Here is a 25,546-nt window from a genome sequence, read left to right as displayed (position 1 = left end):
AGTTCTGCTCACAGACATAACTTCTGAAACAATGAATTAGCTTTAACATCGGAGCTTTAGCTCCAGTGTTTACATTCTTTTGGTTATGGTTACTCTTCAACATTTGACGCAATTAACGAAACTCCATCTTATTCTGAAGAAAAAGCCTCACACTGCTGAAAGATGAACTTTGAGGATAGAAAACTGGGGATAACATTTTCAGATTCTGTTGTTAAATGATCCAAAACAGCAGCGATTTTTATCCTTTTTATGTTTATGTTACTACAAGATTGACAAAAAAAAAGTTTAAAATAACAAACTAAATTTCTTTCTATCTGAATCTTTGTGTTTTATTTTTTATCAGTTTAGTTCATTCTGTTCTCCTGTTCTAAATAAAGGTATAAATGATGATTAGATACAAATAATTAAAAATTTCATCCATCCAGTAAATAGACATATAATAAACATTATAATAAAAAGTAAGAATCGTGGTTCAATTCGTGAATCATTGAGCTTGATTCGTGAATCGAATTGGATCGCCACCTAAGCACTGATCCACAGCCCCAATATGTATAGTGTGAGTGTACATACTATACATATACAGCGTATATTGTATATATATTTATATATGACATTTACACAGACACGGCTTCATGTCAGCATTAAAACTTTGGCTTGTAGCTCCTTTTACATTTGGCCGCGGTGTCAAACTCAAGAACAGCAAAGCAGCAAATTTGCGGCGGGGCAAAAGAGGGACAGGCCACACGAATTTGTCGCTCGAATCGGACTCGGTGTTAATGCACCTTAAGGCAGCAACTCACTAATCTAGTGCTCTTTGCAAAATCAACTTTAAATATTTCAGTAATTAGATAAGACACAGTTTTGGCTTTATTACCATTTATCAATACAACTTTATGCACAATATTTTGCCCACTGAAGTATTTGTTGTTAACTGAACAACCGTCAAGTCTGGAACTGCATCCCTGGATCATAGCTCATAGATCATAGTGAAGTACTGATAATACAGACAGAGCATCCTGTTAGCACCTAATTATTTCTAAATGGTCCAATATATTGCCCCCCGATGACATCCAGCATGAACAGCATGAAGAGCAAACACATACCGTCACCTTCACAGACCTGCCCAGGCTGTCTGTGCCTTCATACATTCTCACTGACTGGTGAAATACCAAACAGAAAAAAGAGCACTGTCATCAGCAGCAGGATTCCTCTGACCTCTGACCTTTCAGGACAAGCAAGTCAGACATTTCAAATGAAAGATACTGTGTCGGTAAAGGCAGGTGCATCCTGCCTGAAAACGGTGCAGGAGGAAAGTTGACTGGAAGAAAGCCGTTACCAGGTCAATTAGCTTAGCTATGCATAATCTGATCAGAAGCTGAAACTTCAGGTCCGTGCTGCATTAGGAAAGAGGAGAAGTGTGTATTCTTCTTCAGAATGCAAATCAGATCAGCCACACAAAGCATCAGTCAGTCCTCCAAATGATAAACAGAAACACATGTATCTATGTATCTTTTAACACCACAATCCCAATAAATGCATAGATTAACAGATGAAAATAAATGATGCTGCAGTGAATCAGAGTCTACTGATCATACATCTAAATATTCAGATCCCAATGTATTTAATTCACAGGTTAACTTCTATTAGTGCTATCTGACACTCCCGGAGACCACGTTGAAGTTTGTGTTGAGGTTTGTGTTGTCTTTGTGGTTTCTGTGCCTGGCGGGCCTCAGTGGATGGATCATGGAACGAGTGGTCCAGCTGGAGCTTCTGCTCTGCTACCTGTTCCAACGGGACCATGAAGAGGACCCGGCAGTGCAACGCTCCCTCGTACGGAGGCTCTGAGTGCAGAGGAGAGTGGCTGGAGACCATCGACTGCTATCTCGGGGAGTGTCCAGGTATGAGAACCGTAGCCAGCTCATCCCACAGCTCAGCTGCACGTCAGACATCAAGGGAAGCTAAATTTATTCACTCAAGATTTTACTTAGGATTGACTGTAAGCTCTGATGCTGTAGTGCATTGGAAACTGCACAAAGCTTTGTTCCTGGGAGGTCAGCAGCTCCATCCCTGACCTGACCACAGGCTCAGAAACATCAGCTGTAAAATTACTGTCAACGTATTTTAGCAAACCCTGAAAAAAGGGTATCCTTGAAAAGACCAATTTATGACAAACTCTTCACTGTCTCAAAGCCTGGAAATAATTCTGATATTTTTTGAAAATGTTTGCTGTTGACATTTTTTTTAATGTTTGTTATTGCTGTCTTCAGTTTGGAAGGACCTGTATGGTTGTACATTTGATTTATCAACTCGTTTGGGTCAAACATCTGTTGCTTTTACGTTTCAGTGGACGGTAAATGGCAGCCTTGGTCCTTGTGGTCAAGTTGCACTAAGACTTGTGGTGGAGGGAGGCAGCAGAGAAACAGGATCTGCTACGGCCCCTTCTTTGGAGGACAGGCGTGTCCTGGAGAACGAGAAGAGGTCCGCACCTGTAACGAAAAGAGGTGTCCAGGTGTGTGGATGCAACCACAGCAGGAGTTCCTTCAGACACATGCCCTCATTCTGTTTGCTGTACTTCCTTATTTGTGGGCAGAACCCCATGAAATCTGCAGTGAAGATAATTTTTCCAACGTTGTGTGGAAGATGACTCCTGCCGGGGAAACCGCAGCAGTCCGCTGTCCCCCCAACGCCGTGGGTGAGTACCCCATGCCCACAGAGGAGTTAGAAACAGCCAGCTGGGCTTTGGTCAAACCCGCTCATGTGTGCCCCCCAGGTCTCATCCTCCGCCGCTGCACCCTGGATGAGGAGGGCATTGCCTACTGGGAGAATCCAACGTATATGAAGTGCATCTCCAACGACTATCGCAGTATACAAACCTTGGTGAGCTCCACCTTTACACCACGCTGCGATGTAAACAGCAGAGCTTTGGCTGCTGTTTATTTGAACAACTTTTGATAGGAATGAGTTTGCATTGTTTTGTAGAATCATTGTTTAGAGATGGTAATTTTCCCAACACTATTTAAAATCAGTCCTTTAACAAGAAGAATACTTTGTATTCTCCATCAGACTCGAGAACACCTGTCCAAAGCGCAGCGCGGCCTGGCAGGAGAGGGCGTGTCAGAAGTCATGACCAAGCTGAAGGTCATTTCCAGCGACGGAACCAGCTACAGCGGAGATTTGCTGGCCATCCTGGACGTGCTGAAGAACATGACGGAGATCTTCAGGAGGGCGTACTACAGCCCCAGCAGCGCGGATATGAGGGTACGCTGTGGATCGGCCTGTGCTGGAACTGTCCCAACCGTTGGAGGAATGGACTTGTTTAGATTTCTCTCTGAAAAATTAACTTTAAACGCAAAAGTTTCACTTATTTACAATTTCAGACATACTTTTTTGTGCTTTGAAACTTCTTCTTAAATAAAGTGAACACATCCTTCTATGGGTCACTAGATGTTTGTCCGGCTTCTTAGAAAATATGGCATAGGCCACTTCCTGCTGGAGGACAATACTGGTCCTGAAGTCACATGCTTTGGTGTGGACAGCTGATTAAACTGAGGACTGTGGATAGTGGACTGGAAGATGTATTTATGTGCATGAAGGCAGAACGTGGCCTTGTTTGTCAGTCAGTGACATTGACTGTATAAGTAATAACTGGACATAACAAGTGCCAAGGTCCCCCAAAGGAAATGCCTAACCTCCAGCTCTCACAAAATCAGGCCAGAGCATTCTCCGTCACTTCCTGATACGTCTACCGACATATTGCAACCGATTCTTGTTTGGAACAGGAGAGGAGGGGAGGGGTTGATCAGTCCAGTTCCTACTTATACAGTCAATGGTCAGTAAGCCAGGCCATTATTCCTTCTGCAGTTTGAACATGGGGCACCTTCCATCCATAAAAAAGTAATATGACCAGCACAGACAACAGCTTTAGTGTTTCATGGATGTATGAAAATGTTTGAATGTGGCTTTTAAATGAAAGAATATGAGAAGTTGTCCATATTTCAGACATGAAATCTTCTCTTTTTTCCAGAACTTTGTGCAGTCGGTCAGCAATCTGCTGATGGAGGAGAACAGGGAGAGATGGGAGGAGGCACAGCTGGTTAGTATCACTCTGCTTCTGCAGCCATCTCCGTCTTTAATTACCATCTGTGTCGGAGAGGACAGCGATGCTGAGGGACACGTTGTTGGAGCTGGTTTATTTCAAGCAATCAAAACAGAAAAACAATGTAGAGGTAAATCCAACCTAATGAAGACAGTTAGTCATAAATTAATTGGAAAATAAAGGAAGATAAAGAAATCCACACTCAACCCATATACTGTGTGTGCAAAAACATAAATATCCATTTATAAAAATCCCCAAACATGTGAATGGTGTCATTGCAGCATTCAGTAGTGATTCTTCTGCTCCTGTCCATACGTTTTTTTGGCAAGTATAAACTCAATCACACTTTCTTAGCAGTTTCAGCAATCTTGGTATCAAAACGTTCACATCATTCAAAACATTGCTGCTTATACTCTCGGTATTCATATGAAGTTTTTGAAGTATTGAGCAAAATATGCCCCTTAGGAAATTCTTCAAAAACCCATTGAAACTTGTAAAATTCTGTAAACTTTTAGTTAGATACACCAAATCTTCAGAACTACTGGGTATTTTAGGGTAATTTGGAATTTAGCTTTTAACCCTTTAACACCTGAGGTGTCACTTAAACACAAAATCTTTAACATACTGTAACTTTTCGGCTCACTCCACTTTTCTCCTCAGAATCTGCTGGAATTACTTTGATTGTGTTAATAGTGGAAAAGTTACAGTAAATCAAAGAACGTAAATACTGGAGCTTGTCAGGATCTGGGCACAGACACAAACGCAGGACACAGAATGGATCCAAATAGATGTAGTTTTATTTCTACACATAATGCTACTGAGAAGGCTAGAGGGCTAGTGACCCTCGAAAGCACACAAGACGATCTAGCAGTGTTGGCAGGAGAAATGGTGACTTATAGAGGAGGGAGTGACAATCAAGCACAGGTGCAGGTGGAAGAAAGAAAGGCAATCAAACACATCGAACACCCCTGATCCACAGTGTTAAAGGGTTAATGTAGCAACATGCTAGCTGTTTTTGGCTAATTTAGACATTTTTCTAGTTCTTTAGGCAAATATGGAGTTAAGCTAATATTTTAGCATTATGCTAGCTGTTCTGTTAAATTTTGATTTTTTTTTTAAGTTATTTTGGCAAACTTGGAGTCTAGTTAATATTTTAGCATTATGTTAGCTGTTTTGGCAAAAATCAAACATTTTTTCACATCTTTTTCTCTATTTTTGCATTTAGCTAATATTTTGGCAAGCTTTCAGCTTCAGCGTTTCAGCTCTCAGCTTGGGCATTTTTAGCGATCAGTTTCAACATTTTTAGCGATCAGTTTCAACATTTTTAGCGATCAGTTTCAACATTTTTAGCGATCAGTTTCAGCATCCTCAGCAGCCACATTCAGCTTACAACACTCACACTTGCATTATCGGAGGTAATGTTATATATCTAGACTAGTTATAATTACTCTTCACCATAAACTGACATAGTTATATTAATACATATTGAGCATGACTTACAGAATCCATTACATATGAAATTTGTTAAATAGAGTTTGAAACATTGCTTGAAAATGAATGGGAAGAAGTGAATTTATGTCATTCCAACCTTATTTTTATGATTTACTCAAACTTTTTTTTGTTACCAATAGGTCTGGTTCTCATTTATAATTATCAATACTTTATTAGTCCAAGTGCAGTTCCTTTAGTTGTTGTTTAGATCAGTGTGGCAGATGCAGGAGCGGACCATCAGCCTTTAGGGAATTTCACACGGGCATGAAATCAAACTAGCAGATGAGTCTCCGGCTGAAATGACCACGCCCCCCTCTGCTGCACCTGCTCGTCATACAGGACAGTGTCACACCTCCTCTCAGGTGTGTCTCCCTGCACCAAAGGAACTAATAGCTCTTCTAAGAGACCATTTCTGCACTGGAGGAATCTTGACTTTAAAAAAGAAGCCTTCCCATTGCCGGCCCTGATCATATTCCTGTTACTGAAGTGAAGTGAGAGCTTTTCCAGGGTAGTTTTAATAACAGCTTTTTCCTCTTTGTTTTCCAAATGCTGTGTTTTCTAGAGCCTACCTTCTAACCTGCCAGGCTGCTCTTTCGTTTCTCTGGGGTAAAATCAATCTCACTTTTAATGTGGCTGAGATTAAAAAGCAGAGGTATAATATCAGAAGGCCAAAAATGGATCAGGAAGGACCTGGGTTTTTCCCCGAGGCCGCAGAGAGGCAGAAGCAGTCAGCAGCTGATCGTATCTCGGCTACAGCTCTGACTGTGAGGAACGCCTACAGCTTGTTGCTATTAAGTTCTGAAGCTTCAACTTACCGAGCAAAACATGTTTTTATTACATCTTCTTTTAAAATCTATTATTTATTTGCCAAATCAGAAGTTATGGGAAACGTGATGATGATCATCACCTTGACGATGACGGAGGAACAAACACATGAGCATCTACATTTAAAATCCTAAAAATATCTTTTTATGCTTGTATTACTATGGAGAGAAAATACACTCACCCCGATTTGTGCGTGCATAATTCTTGATTTGCAACTCATTTAATACATTATATGCATAGTACAAAAATTACTGAATTAAATTAAATCCAAAATACAATTTACACATGTTCAAATTAAAATTAAAACAACTCCAGACTAATTACACACGCAAATCTTTAAAAAATTACGCGTGAATCGCTTGTTACGCACATACGAAACCACAGTTATGCACAAATCTGATTTGGAAAATGTCAAGTTTCACCTGATATTATTCACAATCTAAGTTCAAAGCGGCGGATAAGAAAACTCTGATGACCCAGCTGTCTAGCAGCATTTAAATGCATCACTTACGCACAAATCTTGGACACATTAAAAGAGTTTCCCCTCAGATTTGAGCGTAACAAGTGATTTGTGTGTAATTTTTAAAGATTTGTATGTGTAATTAGTTTCAAGCGGATTTTGTTTTATTTGTTTTCATTTTTATGTTGTTTATTCAAGCATGTTGATTTATATACGTTAGAGTCACATCTGTACTAGCACAATTGACAATGAGTAAACTGTGTCTTAAATCCATGTTTGAAAGGTGGCAGGCAGAAGCATTACTGTTGTAATTTTAACTTGTGCATGTGTAAAGTGTAAATTGTATTTTTTTAATTTAGCAATTTTTGTACTTATGCACAAATGTATTGTATGAGATACAAACCAAGAATACACATACACACAAATCGGGGTGAGTCTGTTTTCTTTCCGTACATTACCACTTGTAAAAAGATTTTGCATGAACACCGAAGGAAGAAAGTTCCAAAGCTGACGTTGTTTGTGACTGGGAGGAAACGGTGGGGTTCCATGCTGGTCCATCACGTGTTTTCTGTGCCTGTGTGTCTCCTCAGCTGGGGCCCAGCATCAAAGAGCTGTTCCGGCTGCTGGAGGACTTTGTGGATGTCATTGGCCTCAGGATGAAAGACTTTCAAGACATGTATGAAGTCACCGATAACCTGGGTCAGTCTTATCTTCCTCCCTGAGCGCTGTCTGTTCTTAAAACAACTTTTCACACATTTTCTCCTCTTTATCAGCTGCTATTTAGTTCAGCAGCTGAAATTTCCTCAACCTGTTTTGTTTCCTTGCAAATGATAAAAGGAAATCTATGGTGGCCTTCAGAGGCTCTCTGCTCTGAGGTTTAGCCTCTAACTGGGAAGACTGGAGGTCACACCAGAGCTCTCAGATCCAAGCCACAAACCAGCAGATATTCCCTGGGGAGGGTAACCTTTCTCCCCCCACACAGCAAGTAAAAGCAAAGCCAGAGGAGAGCGTAAGGAGGAGGTTTTTGACAAGACCCAAGTCCAGGAGAACCAGAACTTTAACAAAAAAAAGGAAAATAACCCAAAGAAGAAGATGAAATCAATAAAATATTAGAAGGGAAATGAAACAATGACGATGAGCAGCAGAAATACGTGCTCATTTATCAATCAATGCAGCACTAACAGCTGTAATGACCTGGTGGGATTATCAGAGGACTGAACACAAACATGCACACAAAGCTCTAGGATCAACCAACGTGTGAGAAAACAAACTGAACCAGTTTCTGACGTTTAAGCTTCTCCTCTCTATAAACCATAAAAAATACATGCGTTTATATGAATGTCTCGTCAACTCTTCAACACTGATTCATGATCACAGGAGGATCATTTTCACATAAGCACGCAGTATTTGACTACATTGTTCAGCTCCACAAACATGAGAATGGACAGATCTTCTGTGCAGATCTCCTGGTTTGTTGTTTCCTGAGGTTGACTGAACAAAGCTCAAGCAGTTTTCCCTGTCTCTTTAGGAGGTTTTTGCTTTATTTGGGTCATTGCTGATGTCATGTGTGCTGTTTTGTTATCACACCCCATAATTAGATTAGATTACACAAACCTTTCGAATCCAGAAGGGAGTTTTGCTAATCTGAAATGCTCCGACACCAGAAAAAACACACAATAAGGGTGCTGATCATGTTAAAAAGAAAAAAAAAGCAAGAAATTTATTCTAACGCGTCAAAAATGTCCAAAAATTCATGCACAGGAATAAACGTTTCTTTATCAGTCCACCTTAACGCCGGGTTCACACCGCACGCGGAAGCGCAGCAGAACGGAGGCCGCTTCCATTCGGCGCCCTTGTTAGCCCATGGTGTAAATCCCACCAGACACGAAGCACCGCGATCCTCCGCGGCCAGCTTGCGCAGTGCAGCGATCGATTCGACGTCTGATCCATTTATTGCCCGAGCCGCAAGCAACACACATCAATTTTGTCAGGAAGTTACGCCAGGCACAAAAATCTGGTCAATTTTCAAAATATAACACATTTTTCACAATAAAAAAAAAAAACACGATTGAAAGATGTGATCATATTTTTGTATCTAAACAGACTGTAGAGATGAAAATACAGGATTCTCCCCTTATATGCTTAATCCGGGAATCCTCTCTCTGTGTCACCCCCTTAAAAGCCTTAAGAAAATCATGGTTTGGCCCCTTGAAAAAAGCGCATGCTTCCTCCTCCATCAGTTAAGTGTGAGAGGTCGTCTCTATCCAGAATTTGCCAGTTTCTTCCATAATACCACCTGCTCTGGATGATAATCATCCTTCGCAATTATTAGGATATTTCCGAGCTACTATTGAGTCAGCTGATGCCCTTTCTCCATGCAGGCTACCTGTGTGTGAGTGTGTGCGTAGTGGACAGGCTGGTGTGCTCTTCAACTGCACTCCCTCCTGGGAAATTTCCACAGCTTCTTCGGAAACAAACATTTCATTCAAGCATCTTGAGTTGTCTGAGTTTTTGTGATGAACTGGAGGAGTCACGTGACTGAAAAACACAGATCAAGGTAGCGGTCCGACTACGGAGCGGGGGGGGGTGCTTTTGGGTGTCTAAAAACACAATCAGTGAGAGGGAGGCAGAGAGCAGTTGGTGGCAAAATGAACGATGTGAAATTCATTGTAGAAGCTGTAAATAACCACAGCTGAGCAGAAGCGCCTGTCGACCATCACGGAAAAATATCCTTCTGGTGGGAACTGAAGGTGAAGTGGATTCCACGCGCACTCCACTTTGCAGCATTTTTGTGTGCAGTGTGAACCCGGTGTGGGATGCATTTAGTTGCTGATGCTTAAAGGAAAGTACTGAGTACTACCAAAGATCTCAAAATGTATACAAATGTTTATTTTAAGGTTGTTAACTTTTTTAATGTTCATGCTTTTTGTGTTGTAGAGGTAGACAGCAAAATCTGCTGTTAAATGTTGGCCTGAATTGTTTAATACTAAACTGTGGTGGTTGCATTTGTTTCCATCCTGAGAAAGTTTCTGCTCTTTCCCTCCGTGTGCTCTCTGCTCGCTCTCATGTGTTCATCTGTTTTCTGCTGCAAACATCAGATCTCATTTGCTGTTGTGGGATTTTGATGCAGATCTGGGAGCAGAATCTCGACTAAACCTAAAGGCGGTCTTTATTTCTCTGTAACGGCAGCTTTCAGTCGTGTTTCCTGTCTGTTTTTGTTAGCTTGGTTTTGAAACAAACTATTAAAAAATATTAAGGAAACCAACTCTGGTCAAAATGCAAACTTATATAAACAACAACACATCCAATGGAGTCACAGGCAACACCCTGTCCATATGTTACAGGTGTGCAACATGAAGTAAATATTCCATCTATCTGCTTGTTTTCAGTTTTGAGCATTCACAAGCGGCCTGTGATGGGTCACGCAGACATCACCTTCCCCATGAAGGGCTGGAGGGGCAACGTGGACTGGGCCCGGAGCTCCGAGGACAGAGCCAACATCCCGAAGAACATCTTATCCACAGGAAAGCCAGGTGAGAGTCAGCAGGTAACACTGTGGTCCACAGCTCCGCCTGCTGCTCAAGCCAAGGCTGCGCGGGGCGCTTCTTTGCACGAGTCCTCTGGATGTTTGAGATAAAGACATAAAACAAAAGAGAAACATCCTTTTTGATTTGTAAAACAGGGTTCACGGTCATTAATCTGCAGAGCCGAGCTCCCTGCTCAGATAAGCGCCTCTATTTAATGTTGCGTATGAAACCTGCTGGCAGACACCAACATCGTTTTCAATCACCTGCAGTTTGGCTGTTGTACCACACAATGACTTTCAGATTTTCAGGAGATTTTTCTACACTAAACCAATCTGCTGGAAAAATATGGTGTCAGTGAACAACAAAACAGCAGACTCAAGTTCTAGATTACCTTCTGAATGATAAATCAATGCTTTTACCACTTTACCACCAGCTTTAATTGATCACAAATAAAGTTTTATTTATACATTTTTAACTCCATTTTACATTGATTCAACTCTGAAGATGTTCAGGATAATGTATTAATGTATGTGGAGCTCTGATTTCCTGATGAAGAGGAGGAGCAGGGTTCCCTTTGGTGCCATTACTGCTGAATGGTGGGGGGCTGCTGTGCTGCTTCATGTCTGTGATGTGGAAACATCTGCTGACACTTTGATTTACATCTTGATTTTCAGTCCTACTTCAAGACAGTGACACCCCTCCAGTAAAAAAAAAACAAAAAACGTCAACATAAATTCTGATGGAGAATCAGTTTGCAGGAAAAATGCCATGGAGGAATAACTGAACTGGATCTCTGTAGCAGCATCAGACAAGAGCAATAGGAAAAGATGGAATAGATTAACTTTTCATTTTAGCAGGAGTTTAAAAGGAAAGCTGCCACACGGTCAGATTCACGTTGGTAGAGGCCTGTTTGCTGCTCAGCTGAGTCATAAGTTTTTGTAAAAGTGAAGTGAAAATGTTGACTCAGCGAGACTGTTCAGTCTGCTCTGTCTCCAGCGGACAAACTACGGATCTGCTTTAGCTCAGATAAACTGGAGGTTCACTGTCCGGCTAACAGAGAGCCAGGGGCAAAACGATCCTCCCAGTTTTTTTATTAGTCATTCTTTTATTTCAGTTGAGAGTCATTTCTGTTGTGTTGTGGCTTTTGTCATTGTGGTTCGGCTTTTCCCGTTGTGTTGTCGCTTTTGCATTTGTGAGCCGTGTCAGCCACCGTACTACAGTCCTTTTACAAAAGCAATTCAACAATGAGAACAATAGAGTCACATCAAGACTTTAAGAGAAGCTCATTTAAATGAGTATATGTTAAGTGTGATCACTCTTTAGTTTGAACACAACCTACAGTCAGATCCCGGCAGCGCCGCCCCCCCCGCCTCTGCCTTCACCGTCACTGACCTCATAAGTGGGAGAATCCTCTAGCGTTCACATTCAAGCCTTCAACTCCCCCCTAAAAAACAGAGGTGATGGTGACCTTTACTTTGAAGGAAAACTGTAATTTAGTCAACTGAGAAAATAGCCAGTATGGTACCTACAAGGTGGTAGGTACCACAGGTGGTCCAGCACCCACCTTGCAGCCAGCAAAACTCCAGAGAAGATATTCCAAATTCTGATTTCAAACTGGTGGTTTCAGAGCCCAGAGTCGGGGTTCGCTGAACTACCTTGCTGGTACCTCTTAACCAGTGTCATGGGTAGGAAGAACCCACAGAGAGATTTGAACCACAGCCTCATCACCACAGCGCTGTGCAGCTGCAGCTGAAACCACAGGCTGATAGACTACATCAGCCTGTGGTTTCACAGGGCGTCAGTAAACAGCTGAGATAATTACAAACCAAAACCAGCTGTAAACAAAACCTGAACAGATGAGAAAAAGTCCAGATCTGGGAAGTGAGCAGCAGGAAAGAGCAAATCAAGGTTTCATAGCACTTTTAAAATCTACTGGATCATGGGGACAAGCTCAGGGGTTGGAGACATATTTGTTGTAGGTGTTTGTAACCATGGTGCTATCCTGATGTTGGGGGTGGGGTCATCTGGACCCCACAAGACAGCACACTGAACTTTTTATTGAATGATTTTTCATCTTCACTGGTGCCTGTGGCAGACATAAAACCCTCTCCACCTTTGCACACATCAGTATAAGGGTGGGGTCATCTGGACCCCATAAGAGAGCAAGAGGGTTAAAACAGCTGCTTTTCTGTCGTTTTCTATGTGAAGAATGTGTAATTTACAAATCTGAAAGTTTCAGAACAAATACTTCTTCAATTTATCTTTTTGTGTTACTTTATTTGCAACATAGTTCTCAATAATGTTTGTTGTCACAACCGTCAATTGCATTAGCAGGCACATTATTACTGGCTTTACCCCAACATGCTTCACATTTACTAACGTAAAGTGCTGCTGCTTTTCTCCACGACACAATCAGCTGATTTATGCCGAGTGTGTGAACACTTCACTACTAACAAGTGTTGACTATCAGTGTAAGTCCAGCCACTGTAATTACATTAGTTGCATTGAAGAGTTACAGTTGTTGAATATTGCAGCTTAGGATTTATAGCAATTTTCCTGCCTCCACACAGACAGAATACCAGGATTATCACCTTTACCTTCATTTTTATTGACAAACTTTTGTCTTTCTTTACTTTTAAAACATTATCATATTGCACTCTCTCATTCTCGCACAGAGGAATATTTTCCTAGCCCTTTACAAAGGAAAGAGGATGGGCCTAAGACAGCTTTCCAATGCTTTTCCTGGGAAGGAGCTCTTCGTTCTGTTGGATAACCTGAGAAAACTGCCTTCCTCGCTTGAAGCAGAAGAGAGAATTAGTAAGCCGTGTTAAGTGAGGAGCCATGAAACCCAGAAGCGTTTGCATCCTTCCTGCCTCCTGATGCCAGAACCACAGTTTTAAGGAGCAACAGACCTTTCTATCAGTCACAATGTCTTTGACCGTTAAAAGGTGCCAGGCACTGCTACTATGCTAATGAGCCCATCACTCCTAATCAGGAGCCAGCAGGAGCCAATCAGGTGCAATTAGAGGTAGTTTTCTGAGCAGCAGGGAAAAGTATTTCAAAGACTGCACCGTCGCCCCCCACCACCACCACCAGCCCACACACACCTTATCTGCACTCTGCCCAGGCTTGTTTCCACTACTTTAAACATGCTTCTTTATTTATCCGTTTCTCTGACTTCAGTTTAAAGTAACTGCTTAGAGCCGGTGGTCTTCAGGCCCGGTTCTCAAGGTTTACCCATTGACTGTATATGTAGAAGTGGGCAGGGTGAATGTGATGTCACCAGTAGAAAAGGCCTCCTTCCAGCTCCAGCAAAATGAAGCCATTTTAGCCGCCATTTTTTTCACAATACGAGAATCGCCATGATGCACTCATATGACAGCGATTGGTCTGAGTCGGTCTGAGTCAACGTTTCTATGGCAACTACCGTCACCAATCAACAGTGAGCTTGTTTAAAGTCCACACAGTGAAAGCGGCTCAGGAGAATATCTGTTAATCCAAGGTTGGAGGCGGGGCCAGCAGACACCAAATGCTTTTACTGAGGCATCTGATTGGTCAGTTTATAACTTTAATAACTTGCGATAAAGAAAAAAATTAGATTAGATTAGAAATGATTTATTTCAAACAATAATATAAAAAAAAAAAAATCATGTGCAGTACGATCAATTATCACAAGTTTACATCCATGAAGACATGTCAAACAATAAAAGATAGATTCCCTGAAATGGAGTGGAAGGAAGTGATCTATATAATCCCACCCTGGCTCGATGATACCATTGTCCTTTACGTGTCTTATTATCCGGTTCAAAATTTAAGATCAGATACTTAAATCTTTCCAACATAGATTTAGGTTATGAGTATGTATGTAGATATAACACTATTTTAGACTTTGTCATTGCATATGCAGATCTATTATCAAATTCAGTTAAACAGATTATTTTTCATTTAAAAAAAATCATCAAAAATGAGGATTAATGAGGATGAAAAAAGTGTATCAGGGCAAGAGTGGCAATTCTGACAAATAGAATGACTGAGTAATAGCTGTTTGTTGCATTACAACCATAAAAACAAAAATTAACAAAAAAATGCAATCACTGTCTAAATACAACATATAATAAGACTGTTACTATTGGCCTTAATTTACAATTTGAAGCATTGATGTTAAGTTAATAGTTCCAAAATAATACATTTTCTCAAGTTTAATTGATTTATTTTTTATTATTGTTTGGATTTTTCCAACATTACACAAAGTATGGTACAATTCCACTTGCTCATATGAGATTTTGGTCAAGTTTAATTACTTTAAAATGCAAAATCTGTTATGTATCTGTGACGAGTCCATTGGTCAATATTAATAACATTATTCTCATTTCAAGCTTATTTTCAAAAGGTACTTAATTCAAAATGTACACAACTTTAACCATGACAATAAACCTTCTTTTTTACACTGTTTTATCAAACGTTTTCTTTATAACCTTAATGTTAAGTCCATATGGTCTGTTGGAATCTTTCTGACTCTGAGGTCGACAGTCCTGCTGGGACATCAGGAATTGCAGCAGCAGATTTAGGGACACACAGCATTGACCTGTCCTATAGTAGTGGAGAGTTCAGGGTCAGACCGTGTTGGGAGTTTGTTTTGCGTTTGCTGGAATAACAGTACTCAGTTTGTTTCACCTGACTTTCTTTGCTGATCTGTGTCTGTCAGCCCTACTCCTTCCTCACAGCATCAGTCATCCGAACAGCAACATCATGTTTTTAGATGTAGATGGAAGTATAAGAGTTCTGGAAGTTTCATTCATAGCAACTGCATGTGACACAATGAGAAGTGCTACGATAGGCTGATCATCCACCTTTAAAGCTCTGTAGTGAATAATGTAACTACATTTTGCTGAACTCAGTTCACCTATGTGTAGAAGCCCCAACTTAATAGCAGTATGTCAGCCTAACCCTTGCACTACTTAAGCATAGACAACTTGTCTTCTGATATCTCTTTGGCTTTAAAGTTAGCAGAGAAAACACCTTTACCTGGGTGCTCTCTCAGAACCAAATGGAAATATTTGATTCCTTGGTTTCTGTAGCTTAACATTACCTTCAGAGGATTATCTTCACTAGCTCAGTGCTCTCTGAATTTCTGTGGGAACAACTCTTTAACCTCATGTGTAATCTTTGTCTTACACATTTTTGCAGTGTACTATATTGAGTGAAGTGTCCTAATCTTTCACAGCTGGAGCATTTCATTGTGTGTTCATCACTGATGCCTCGTTTCCACTGAGCGGTACGGACCAGACCAGTCTCCTCTTGTCCGGTTTAGAATGGTCCGGTTCAGTTCAAGTGAGTGTTTCCATTGAGCGTTGGACCATCAAAGCGCATGCTTGATGTAGACCGATGACGTAGCTGTGCGTCAAAACGGTACGACTACAGCGTCATTAAAAAGAGAAAAAAACTCTTTATGTTAAGCAATAGTCTAATGTTCTTCAATAAATGTTTAAAAGTGTCTTTAATGAGTTTGGATCGATAACGGACATTCTTTGGCTGTGGGGGTCGGGTGAGATGAAAACGGGGATTTTTTGGTGGATTCTGCGCATCTCCGGTCCCCAACCCCCACAAATAAACAGGATACAGTATGTAAAGAATGTTTTATTCTCTGCAAGAAGATTTTGGTGGCAAAGAAAAATCCAGATGAAAAGAGGACAAAACTTTCATTCTGGATCTTGAGTCGCGAAAAGTGCTGGTCGGAAGCTTGCTGTTGTCGTAAAACCTTTCCACCAATAAATGGGTTACATCGTGTGACGGTAGAAGCTCCGCCCCCAATGGGGGGAACAGAAATGGTAGTCGGTCCTGCTTAATGGGTCCATTTTGTAATAAAACCTGTCAGAAGTCCAGTCTGGGCCGGTCCAGACCAGACTGGAAACGAGGCTTTATTGTTCTTTGGCTCAAATGTGTTATTTTATCTCCTTTTTGTAAAATTTTCTTTCCACAACATTTATGTTCGCTTTTCCGTTCTTGCAGCCTGTTGATCTGCTGCCTCTGCAGGGTTCCTGTGATTTCTCTGCAATTTTAAAATCCTTCTCACGCAGCAGCCCTCTGTGCTACGTGTTTGATGTGCACTTGTCAGTCACTTCATCACAAATGAAATAATCTCTGCCTTGAAATTCACAAGTTCCTGCCAGTCTTTCTAATCACCTCACAAAGCTGTCCTTTGACTCTCCCTGGGAGTTTTCTGCTTGTTTGACACATTTTTCTGTGGCGTGAAATCGTCATTCCAGTTGTTCACTTCAGCTTCTTGGCTTTCAACATTACCAGTATCATCCAGAATAAAGAAAAAGTCTGGAACCTCTGCTCTTAACAGGTGTAGCGATTATTTACAGGTGATTGTTACACCTGTTAAGATGATTTCACACCTTAACAGGTGTAACAATCACCATCGTTTATTTCCTTACCGTGCTTCTGTGCACATGCTCATTTTTTCAGGGAATTCCCAGGCCAGCAGAGACTCAATCCAACCGGTCCTGAGTCTTCCATGGGGGCTCTGGTAGACCACGCCCACAAACCCCCCCAGGGAGGCGTTCAGGAGGCACTTGAAAGAGATGTGTGGCCACCGTGTGGCTGAGCAGCTTTCTTTACATTTTCATGGTCTGAATGTTATCAAAGGATAAATGATCAATTCATTATAAGAGGAAGTTGGTCTCTACCAAAACAGAAGTTGTTCCTCTTATGGTGCAGGGAAAAAGTGTTGATCTATATGATTTATCAACAGAGAAAGAAAGAAAGAAAGTTAGAGAGAAAGTTTTTAATACATTTAAAAATTGCAAAAACAAATTCAGAAATTAACTTGGACTTTACGCCTAATGTCATGTGACATTTTAAGCACAAGTTCTGTGTTTAGCAAAAGTTTCACTGTTTCCTGGATTTTTCCAACACAGTTTCACATACTTTTTTTCAGATCTAGTCCATTTCTATGGCGTGCCTCTACAGAACCCTTCAGTTGACTAAAGTTTCTTTAACCTCAAGCAGATCTCTTTTTTCATTCTAATATACTGGACGTATTTTCTATGAAGGGTTGAACTGTTAAGAGTTTAAACAAGAGAGGAAAGTGTGGACATTTAATAACTGTCTAATGAATGTGAATAAAGTGTGTAGTGAGGAGTTTTACTAACTTCTCTGTAATCCCACTTTGCAGATTTCACCTCTACGGGTCATTTTTAGAACAAAACCCCACGATAAACAATTCAACGCTGTACCTGACAATAACATGTCAGAAGGTGCGATAAAGAAAAACAAAAAACATTTCCACCTACAATGATTATGACCAACTGGATACAGGACCAGAATACTACAGCCTGGAGGGTTTACTTAAGCTTAATTCAGAGTCTTTTAATTAATTCTGAATTAGTTCGAGGCTCTACCAACCATGAAGAGTCTCATGTCCATTTAAAATGTCCAGAGGCGGTAACATAGACTGTAGGAAAAACTTTCATATAAACACTCAATAGGCGGGAATCAGCTCTGCTATTCGGATCAATCCCGTTGTCATTTCTTGGCGGGTCTGTCTCCTTCAGTGGCGCACCCTCCGTGGTTCTCCCGCAACGACGCTCATCAGTTCCACCTACCACGATGGAACTCACTACCGGTACTGCTTAGCGTTCTCTCTGGGGGACGGGTCCCTGCTATCATCATCCTCTCCTGAGGACAGAAAAATGCACACATCTTCTCTCGTTTCGCCGCAAAACCTCTCCCTCTCCTTCTGTTTTTGCCCTGGTCTCATAAATCAGATCGATGTGAGCCCCAGGTGTTCGTCTGTTCCTGCTTCAGCAGTTATGTCCATTAGAAGTTTTAGGTCGTCAGAATTTCCGCTCAAGGCACCCCAGTCTAGAGCAAGGAGCCCTGAGTTAACACAATAAAAGCACACTTCATCCCAATTATGTGAGCTTATTGAGTTTTATTTTACATCGCAGCTTTACTAATCCAGCGTCACCTTAAAATAAAAATAAATCAAATAAAATAAAAGTGCAACTTCCATTTAGGAGAACATTTTCTCTGCTACTACTGTAAGTACTCTTAAAGAGACACCAAACCTGACAGCATGATGGGCTCTGGACTCTCCAAACTCTCCGGAGTAGTCATTGACAACCTGGTTGAACATATTTTAGGGTTAACTAACAAGATCAAGAGCAAAACACACAAACATCATCCTCCTCAAACCCCTCATGTCATACATGTTTCTGCCCTGCTGATGGGAGCTGCTGTTCTCTCTGTCTGCCGCATGATGTGCTGAAGCAGAAGTCTTCTGATGGCCTGGCGGATGTTGCTGTGATTTCTGCAAACAGAGAGAAATATTTGATCACAGATTGTGGCTTCATTTAAGCCAAGTGTCCAGTTTTGACAGATTCCCTTTCATGGTGCAGAGTTCCTTCTGGAAGATGAAGAGAAAACAGCAGCACGTTAAGCATTGCAGATCAATAATGGCGCGCAGACATCCTCTTTGTATGTCATCTACTGAGGATATGAAGCCTCCTATCCAGGTTTTTTAATTAGGGCCAATTCATCTTTTACTGACCTGGACAGCACATATAGCCTTTGATTAATACTTTAGACCAGGAGTCAGCAACCTTTGACAGTAAAAGACCCATTTGGACTCGTTTTCTGCTGATCAGAACCTAGAAGGATCCCTATAGTCTTACTTTAGCCTTTGAGAAATTTGGATTTCCATTCATGACTGTCTTTTTTTAAAAATAATAGTTATAAATTATGTCTATCTTTTGGCACGAACAAAAGCAAAAATATAAAAAGAACCTAGCATCTCTCAAAATGACAGCTAGTAATTAATATTGTTCAGCATAAGATAATTTGTGCTTTTAACTCATAAAAGATCAAACGTTTTACCAAAGTTTTTCTTTGCATATAAATCTGTTCATTCTGGAGGTAGAGTTGATCAAACAAGACGTCTTCAGGTCAACAGGATGTAACATAGTTTATCATCTATGTGAACCTCAGACATCAATTTATACATTTAACTCATCAAAATTCAATAAATGATAATAAAGTAATCCTTACTTTAAAAAAATGCTATTTTATTTTTCTTTTATAATTTATTTCTCCCCTCTTTGTCCTCAGCAGTCTTACTCTGCTGGGTTTTGTTATTTTAGTTTGGATCTTGGTAGTCTTAGTTTTCAGGCTTTGTTTATCTTTAGGTAGTTTTGGTTAGACAGACATTATCAGGAGCTGCTGACTCTGATGGTCGACATGTCTGGATCAGCAGTCTCCATGACTTACATAATGTTTGGTTAAGGAGCCACCATGGAGAGATTAAAGAGACACATGTGGATCTGGAGCTGCAGGTTACAGACTGGTTTAGACTAAACCAGTGCCTCTTTTTTTACAAACTAAAGAGCTGCTGGAACAAGAACATTACATTTAAGAGGTTCTAGATATTTTTTATGTTTTGGTTTGATGTTAACTTGCCTCTTATGTTCCATATAGTTAGTTGAGTGATAATGTTCATCTTTTATCCTGTGTAAAAAGCCCATCTAGGGGCAAGTGCTCCAAATTAGTTTCGGCTATAAGCATTCTGGTATGAACATGGGACTACTACTACCTCTATGTATTTATATCTGTCCCTATTCTATGAAATAAATTAATTTATTCATATTGTCACCTCACTCACTAATGAAGTCCTGCAATACATTATCTGCCACAGATGTGCAGTCGACATGCAAGCTATCCATCCTATCCATTTCAAATCACCCTCTTTTTACCAATTTAAACACCAGGGATGCAACCAAATCACATCCTGAAAAACATCCTCTGTAATCAGAAAGGACTGCAATCAAAAAAAGTTCTTTTGGGAAAATACGATGACCTTCATCAGAGCTCAACGGTCCAAACCCACACAGACAAAAATCCTGTTCCAGTGAACACAAAGACTCCACAACACCTTTGAAGTGACTGTCAGAGGTTTGACAGGACACACAGGGAGTCTGGATTCTTATCCAAGCTCAGGTCCCAAAATATGACTGATGCAGTCATGTTGACTCAGCAGTTTGGCTCATTTTGCAAAGGTATACATTTCAGCTTTTCCTGTGTAGCATAAAGATGTAGTGTTCTCCATGACTGTCTGCTGCTATTCACACAAGGTTTGTGTTAAAGCAGCTTTATTTCTGCATTTTTATGTAATATCATAATGGAAGTGAAAATGTTGACTTAAGTGCCTGTGAATCAGAATATGGCGGTATTCATGGTTGAATAGTCATGTAGGGTACCCCCCTTGGATGAAGCTGTTGGGGGCCACAGTAGATGAAGCCTGATTCTCCTGCTGCTCTTACTGACGCTGAAGCTGTCAGTTCATGCAGAATCTCTTCTAAATGCCGACTGGATGGACTTTCACCCAGTGTGTCCTTGCTGCTGTTTTCACCCATGTCTTTGTTTCAATGCAGATGCAGACGACTCCTCCACCTTTGTGACCGGCATCGTTCTGTACAGAAACCTGGGCAGCATTGTGTCTCTGCAGAGGTAAGAGGGGCTCAAGGTTTAAGATGCGTTTCCCACAGTGTTGATCTCTACCTCAACCTTACATTCTTACATTGTCACTTGAACAGAAATTAGTTGAACCCTAACTGAAACAAAATTAACAAAAAATAAGTGAAAACAAACCAAATTTAACCAAATCAATAAACAATAACCTAAAATAAACCAAGCTTAACCTAAGTGTCAAAATGAACCAAAATGAACCAAACTGAGAGAAGTTGCTAAACCCTTCAAGTTCCTTAGTAAATAATGAAAACATTCATGATGCATAAAAGGTTTGAATTGTCAGATTTAGGTGAGATTTCCAACTTGAGCCTAGAAGTACAATGACTCACACCTAAAAGGAAGGAAGTTTGTTGTTCAGGTAGTGACCGCAGTGAAAGCAGAGTCAGGGGAAGCAAAAATGAGATCCACAGTCTACCAGCAGCTCACTAAAAACAACACGACTGAGTTAACAGACACTTGACAGAAATTGGAAATACATCAGGTCAACAATAAAAAATAAAAATTAAGGTTTTTGTATTTATGGAAACTGATGGAATGGAATTTATGGAAAGGAAATAAAAGGGCGACAACAAATAAAAACATTGAACACCTCCATTGTGATCATGCATTTGTCAATAATAAGAATAAAAAATTCTGCTAACTAGATCTGCCTTTCCTTAAAACCAAATCTTATTCCACCTGCTGTGTTGTATTTAAGTGAAAGGTTTTCCCTCTAGGCCATTTTTAACACCATGACCCATTGTTTCTGTATGAGACTAAAACTGTGTCTTGTTCATTTGATAAATGTTTTTGCAATATCATCAGTAAAAAAAGAAGAATGGTTTCACAAAGAGGTTGTTATTTGACTCCGTATTTGTCTGGAAGGCCGTCAGCCCTGACCCAGTCACAGAACTGCTTTCTAGTCAACAGTGCAAGGCTAGTATTGAGGATGTCATCTAATTCACCTCTGACTGCTCCTGTTTCTATTTTATCATTCTTTTCATTTCTTTCTGGTGATCAATGAAAAAGTTTGATGGTCCAAAGATGAGGCCAAGTCGTGCACACCAGTCACTGCAGCCTCACTGACTTTTCTCCACTCAGTTGAGCCCAGACTTGTGGGACTCTGGCTGTTTACTCTCATCTGCTCGCAGTTCCAGAACTTGTGACTGGTCCAAAATTGAGGTGTTTACACAGATTTACTGATTCCAATAAATACTAAAACATGTGTATTGTGCACCTGCTTGAAAATGTGCCTACTTTCAAGTATTGCACACTAATAGTTCTGACTTTAGCTTGTGCCTCCACAGTTAACCAATCACAAGGTTTACCAGTTCTCATGGTTAATGACACAAAGCCACAAAGATAAAGTCATTATGGATTGGTGTCAGTCATTTTTCTTTGACACAATTCTACTCCCTTGAGCAGCACAATATGGTTTCCTCTAGCTCAGGTTTTAAAGTCGTTTACAATGTGCCTGAATGTACAGAGGTGCTTTGAATCTCAGCTGAGCAGGAGGTCAGAACCTGCTGTTACTATCCACAGTCCGCTTCTGCCTCAGGTACTTCTGAGGATCACTCTCTGTAAGGATCTAACGATTCCTCGTGAATCGGTGAAAAAAACGATTCAAACTCGTCAACATTTTCATCGGTTTACCTAAAATTAGAAAAATGCAGAGCAGATGACATTTTTCCATGCAGACTCACTGAGCATGTGCGCCTGTGTGTGTGTGTGTGTGTGTGTGTGGTGGATGGGCTGCGTGGTCTTCATCTGCACCCCCTCCTAGGAAATTCCCACTGCTCCTTCACATTTTAAAGTTTCATACAAGTCACTCCCCCCAGGATTTTGCAATCACAAATATTATTGCAAATTCAAGCAAAGCTGAGATTTGTTCCTCACCTTACAATGTTACATTTTCATCACAACTTTATTCACTGATCATTTCAGTTTTATAAATACAAATATAATTATATACAATTGTTTATTTGTATTGAATCCTTTCTGTTAGTAGGAAAACAGACAGTTTGATGTAAGGGGCAAAAAGAAAACATACATAGCCTTAAAATACCTTTAATTTGTTGTGTTGAGAAAAAAAAAAATCTAAATCGTGACTTTAAAACTGTAAATCGAATCGTGGCTTGACTGAATCGTTACACCCCTAGTCTCTACCCTCGTTTCCACTGAGCGTTCTGGTATGGTAGGGTCAGGTATGGTACGGTCCGGTATGGTAGGGTCAGGTATGGTACGGTCCGGTATGGTAGGGTCAGGTATGGTACGGTCCGGTATGGCAGGATCAGGTATGATACGGTCCGGTATGGTAGGGTCAGGTATGGTACGGTTCAGTAAGGAGTGGTACGCTATAGTCCAGTTAATTCTGGCGAGCGTTTCCACTCACTGAATGGTTTGTTTTTTCACGGCACATGCGTAGTGTAGACCGCTAGCGTGTCAATGTTGTGCAACGACTAGAAAACCAACAACAATAGAGGTAATTAAGCTGCTCGTCTTTTTCTGTCTTTACTTTTTGTACATCGTGTATATCAGGAATTTAATGTTGTTTGAAAAAAGATTAAGGGCAGCTAAGAAGAATACCGCCGTAAAGAGGAAAATGGAACCGCTAGCTTAGCACTATACTGGTGCTTTCTAATGTCATCATCACTTTCCGCCCCCACCGTCCCATTCTGTTTTTCTATGGACCTACAATGAATGGGGGTCCTCAAGAGGTTCGGGTCGGTACTATTCCATTTTAAAATGGAAATGCTCAAAACAGCGAACCAGACCGGACCGCTAAGTGGAAACAAGGCTTCTGATTTCTGTTCTAAGGAACATCTGAGAGTCCAGAATGTGCTGATGCACGTGGACAATACAACTTTACATGTTTAAAATATGCACTGGCAAACTGAAAACAGTACATTACGCACACACCTACAACAGTTGTGTGTGGTGAAGTGGTTGGTCCCAGTGCAGTTCTGTGGAGTTTAAATGTGGAGCCTCTGAAAGCAGACTGCCTCTCACCACATGATCCTTTAAGAGCTAAGCAGCCATTCTGCTAATGTGATGCTTAACATTCTCTCAGTCTAGCAGTGACTGTATGAACAAAACTATTTGACATTCAGAGTTTAGAAACTTGTGGGGTCACAGCGTGTCACGTGACGCTGCAGCTGGAAAGAAGCTGCTCTCCACCTCTTTTCAGAAGGCAAAGACATTTCTACGAGATGAGGCAACCCCCTTCTCCAGCACTCCCCCCATTTTTCATATTTCACTTTACTTCTTGTTTCCTGCTTTGGGTTCTCATGGATGCGTTTGTTGTTTCCATCCGTGACCCCTCCCCTGTTTTTAAATTGATGCTGCCTCAAGAAAAATGAGATGAGTATGAAGAAACCGAACGACATAAAAGTTTAGCTTGACTGATTGCGTTTTTGGGAAGCCAAGAATTTGATTGTGGATTGAGGACACAATAAAAGAAACGGCCAAAGAGCCGCCGAGCATATTTTACCAGCTTTGGTCTTAGTGCTTCCAGGTGCAATTCACTTTTTTCTTGATTGGGTCTTTCATCACAATTCATCCCACATGCAGTTCAAAACGTAAAAATAGCCACCCATTTTAAGCAGCCTCCAAAGAGTTTGAATACATTACCACAACATTTGGAGGAGAAAGGAGAAGTAGACATGAAATAAACACAGTTTAGATGAGGGGAAAATGTTTTAATTAGATATTGTGATGCTTTATGTTCCAACGAGCCATTCCTGCACGAAGGTTCTTGAAAGCAAATGATAGTCATTTTAGGTAAATGATGGACTGTCATCTTTCAGAGACTTTATAAAACAGATGCTAAAGTTCTTTTATGCCAGACGGTGACATTGCTTCCTCCAGAGATTTTGATTTTTTTCAAACATGTAAAACATTACAACAAAAAAATCAATGCAATCACCTTTAAAAAAAAGTCACAAACCGAATTCAATAAAAACATGTTTGAAAAGAGGATAGGCAGAAGCTAACGCTTATTTAAGCATATCCCTTTATAGCTCTTTTCAGTAACTCAAATAATTCACAGTAAATAAATCTATACAAAACAGCACAATGCCAGTAACTTTACATTTTTCCTCTTTCCACCTGCAAATCATATAAATTGTCTTCCCCAAATAGCATTTCACAATCAAGAAATGTTAATCATATTTTTTGTTTTTCATTCTTAGATTTTGACAACAGCTTCTCTTTAATTTTGTTAGTAGATAGTTTGTTGTCCAAACTTTATTTGTATTGATTTCCAAGGCTCTTCCACAGTGTAATCCCGCACACTGATACACACATACTCCAACTGTTTGAGTTATTGGTCGTTTTAAGTGAATAATCTCCATCCTCATGTCTGAATTGTTTCTGAATAAAAAGATGTAATACTTGATTGTTAGCTTTATAGATACGTTTTGCTGTATAGAAATAAACTAAATAGGAAAATTTGATTAATTTAGAACTAAGAAATAACATGTTTGTATCCAGCATTATGAATAGTCCTTATTGCACGTTTCTGAAGATTAAAAAAAGGTTTTTGTAGGGTTGTTTTAGTTATTGCCTCATACTTCGATACAATATACATATACATGGCAAATGAGCAGTAACATAAGTAATGATTTGTATTTCAGAACA

At 40.4% G+C, this 25,546-nt stretch overlaps 1 protein-coding gene across 1 annotated transcript in view; it reads left to right on the top strand.

The window, feature by feature from the left end:
- Positions 1–25,546, top strand: part of adgrb1a (adhesion G protein-coupled receptor B1a) — a 112,329-nt gene that overhangs the window by 7,245 nt on the left and 79,538 nt on the right. The window contains exons 6-14 of the mRNA XM_024268040.1: positions 1,734–1,898; positions 2,345–2,509; positions 2,591–2,692; positions 2,771–2,877; positions 3,064–3,258; positions 4,025–4,093; positions 7,463–7,571; positions 10,262–10,405; positions 20,833–20,908. Coding sequence (XP_024123808.1) covers positions 1,734–1,898; positions 2,345–2,509; positions 2,591–2,692; positions 2,771–2,877; positions 3,064–3,258; positions 4,025–4,093; positions 7,463–7,571; positions 10,262–10,405; positions 20,833–20,908 — 1,132 coding nt within the window. The remainder of the gene's footprint in view (positions 1–1,733; positions 1,899–2,344; positions 2,510–2,590; positions 2,693–2,770; positions 2,878–3,063; positions 3,259–4,024; positions 4,094–7,462; positions 7,572–10,261; positions 10,406–20,832; positions 20,909–25,546) is intronic.

This window comes from Oryzias melastigma, linkage group LG16 (assembly GCF_002922805.2).
Source record: "Oryzias melastigma strain HK-1 linkage group LG16, ASM292280v2, whole genome shotgun sequence".
Taxonomy (NCBI): Eukaryota; Metazoa; Chordata; class Actinopteri; order Beloniformes; family Adrianichthyidae; genus Oryzias; species Oryzias melastigma.
The sequence above is the reverse complement of the archived record's forward strand: the minus strand, read 5'-3'. Positions and strand labels throughout refer to the sequence as shown.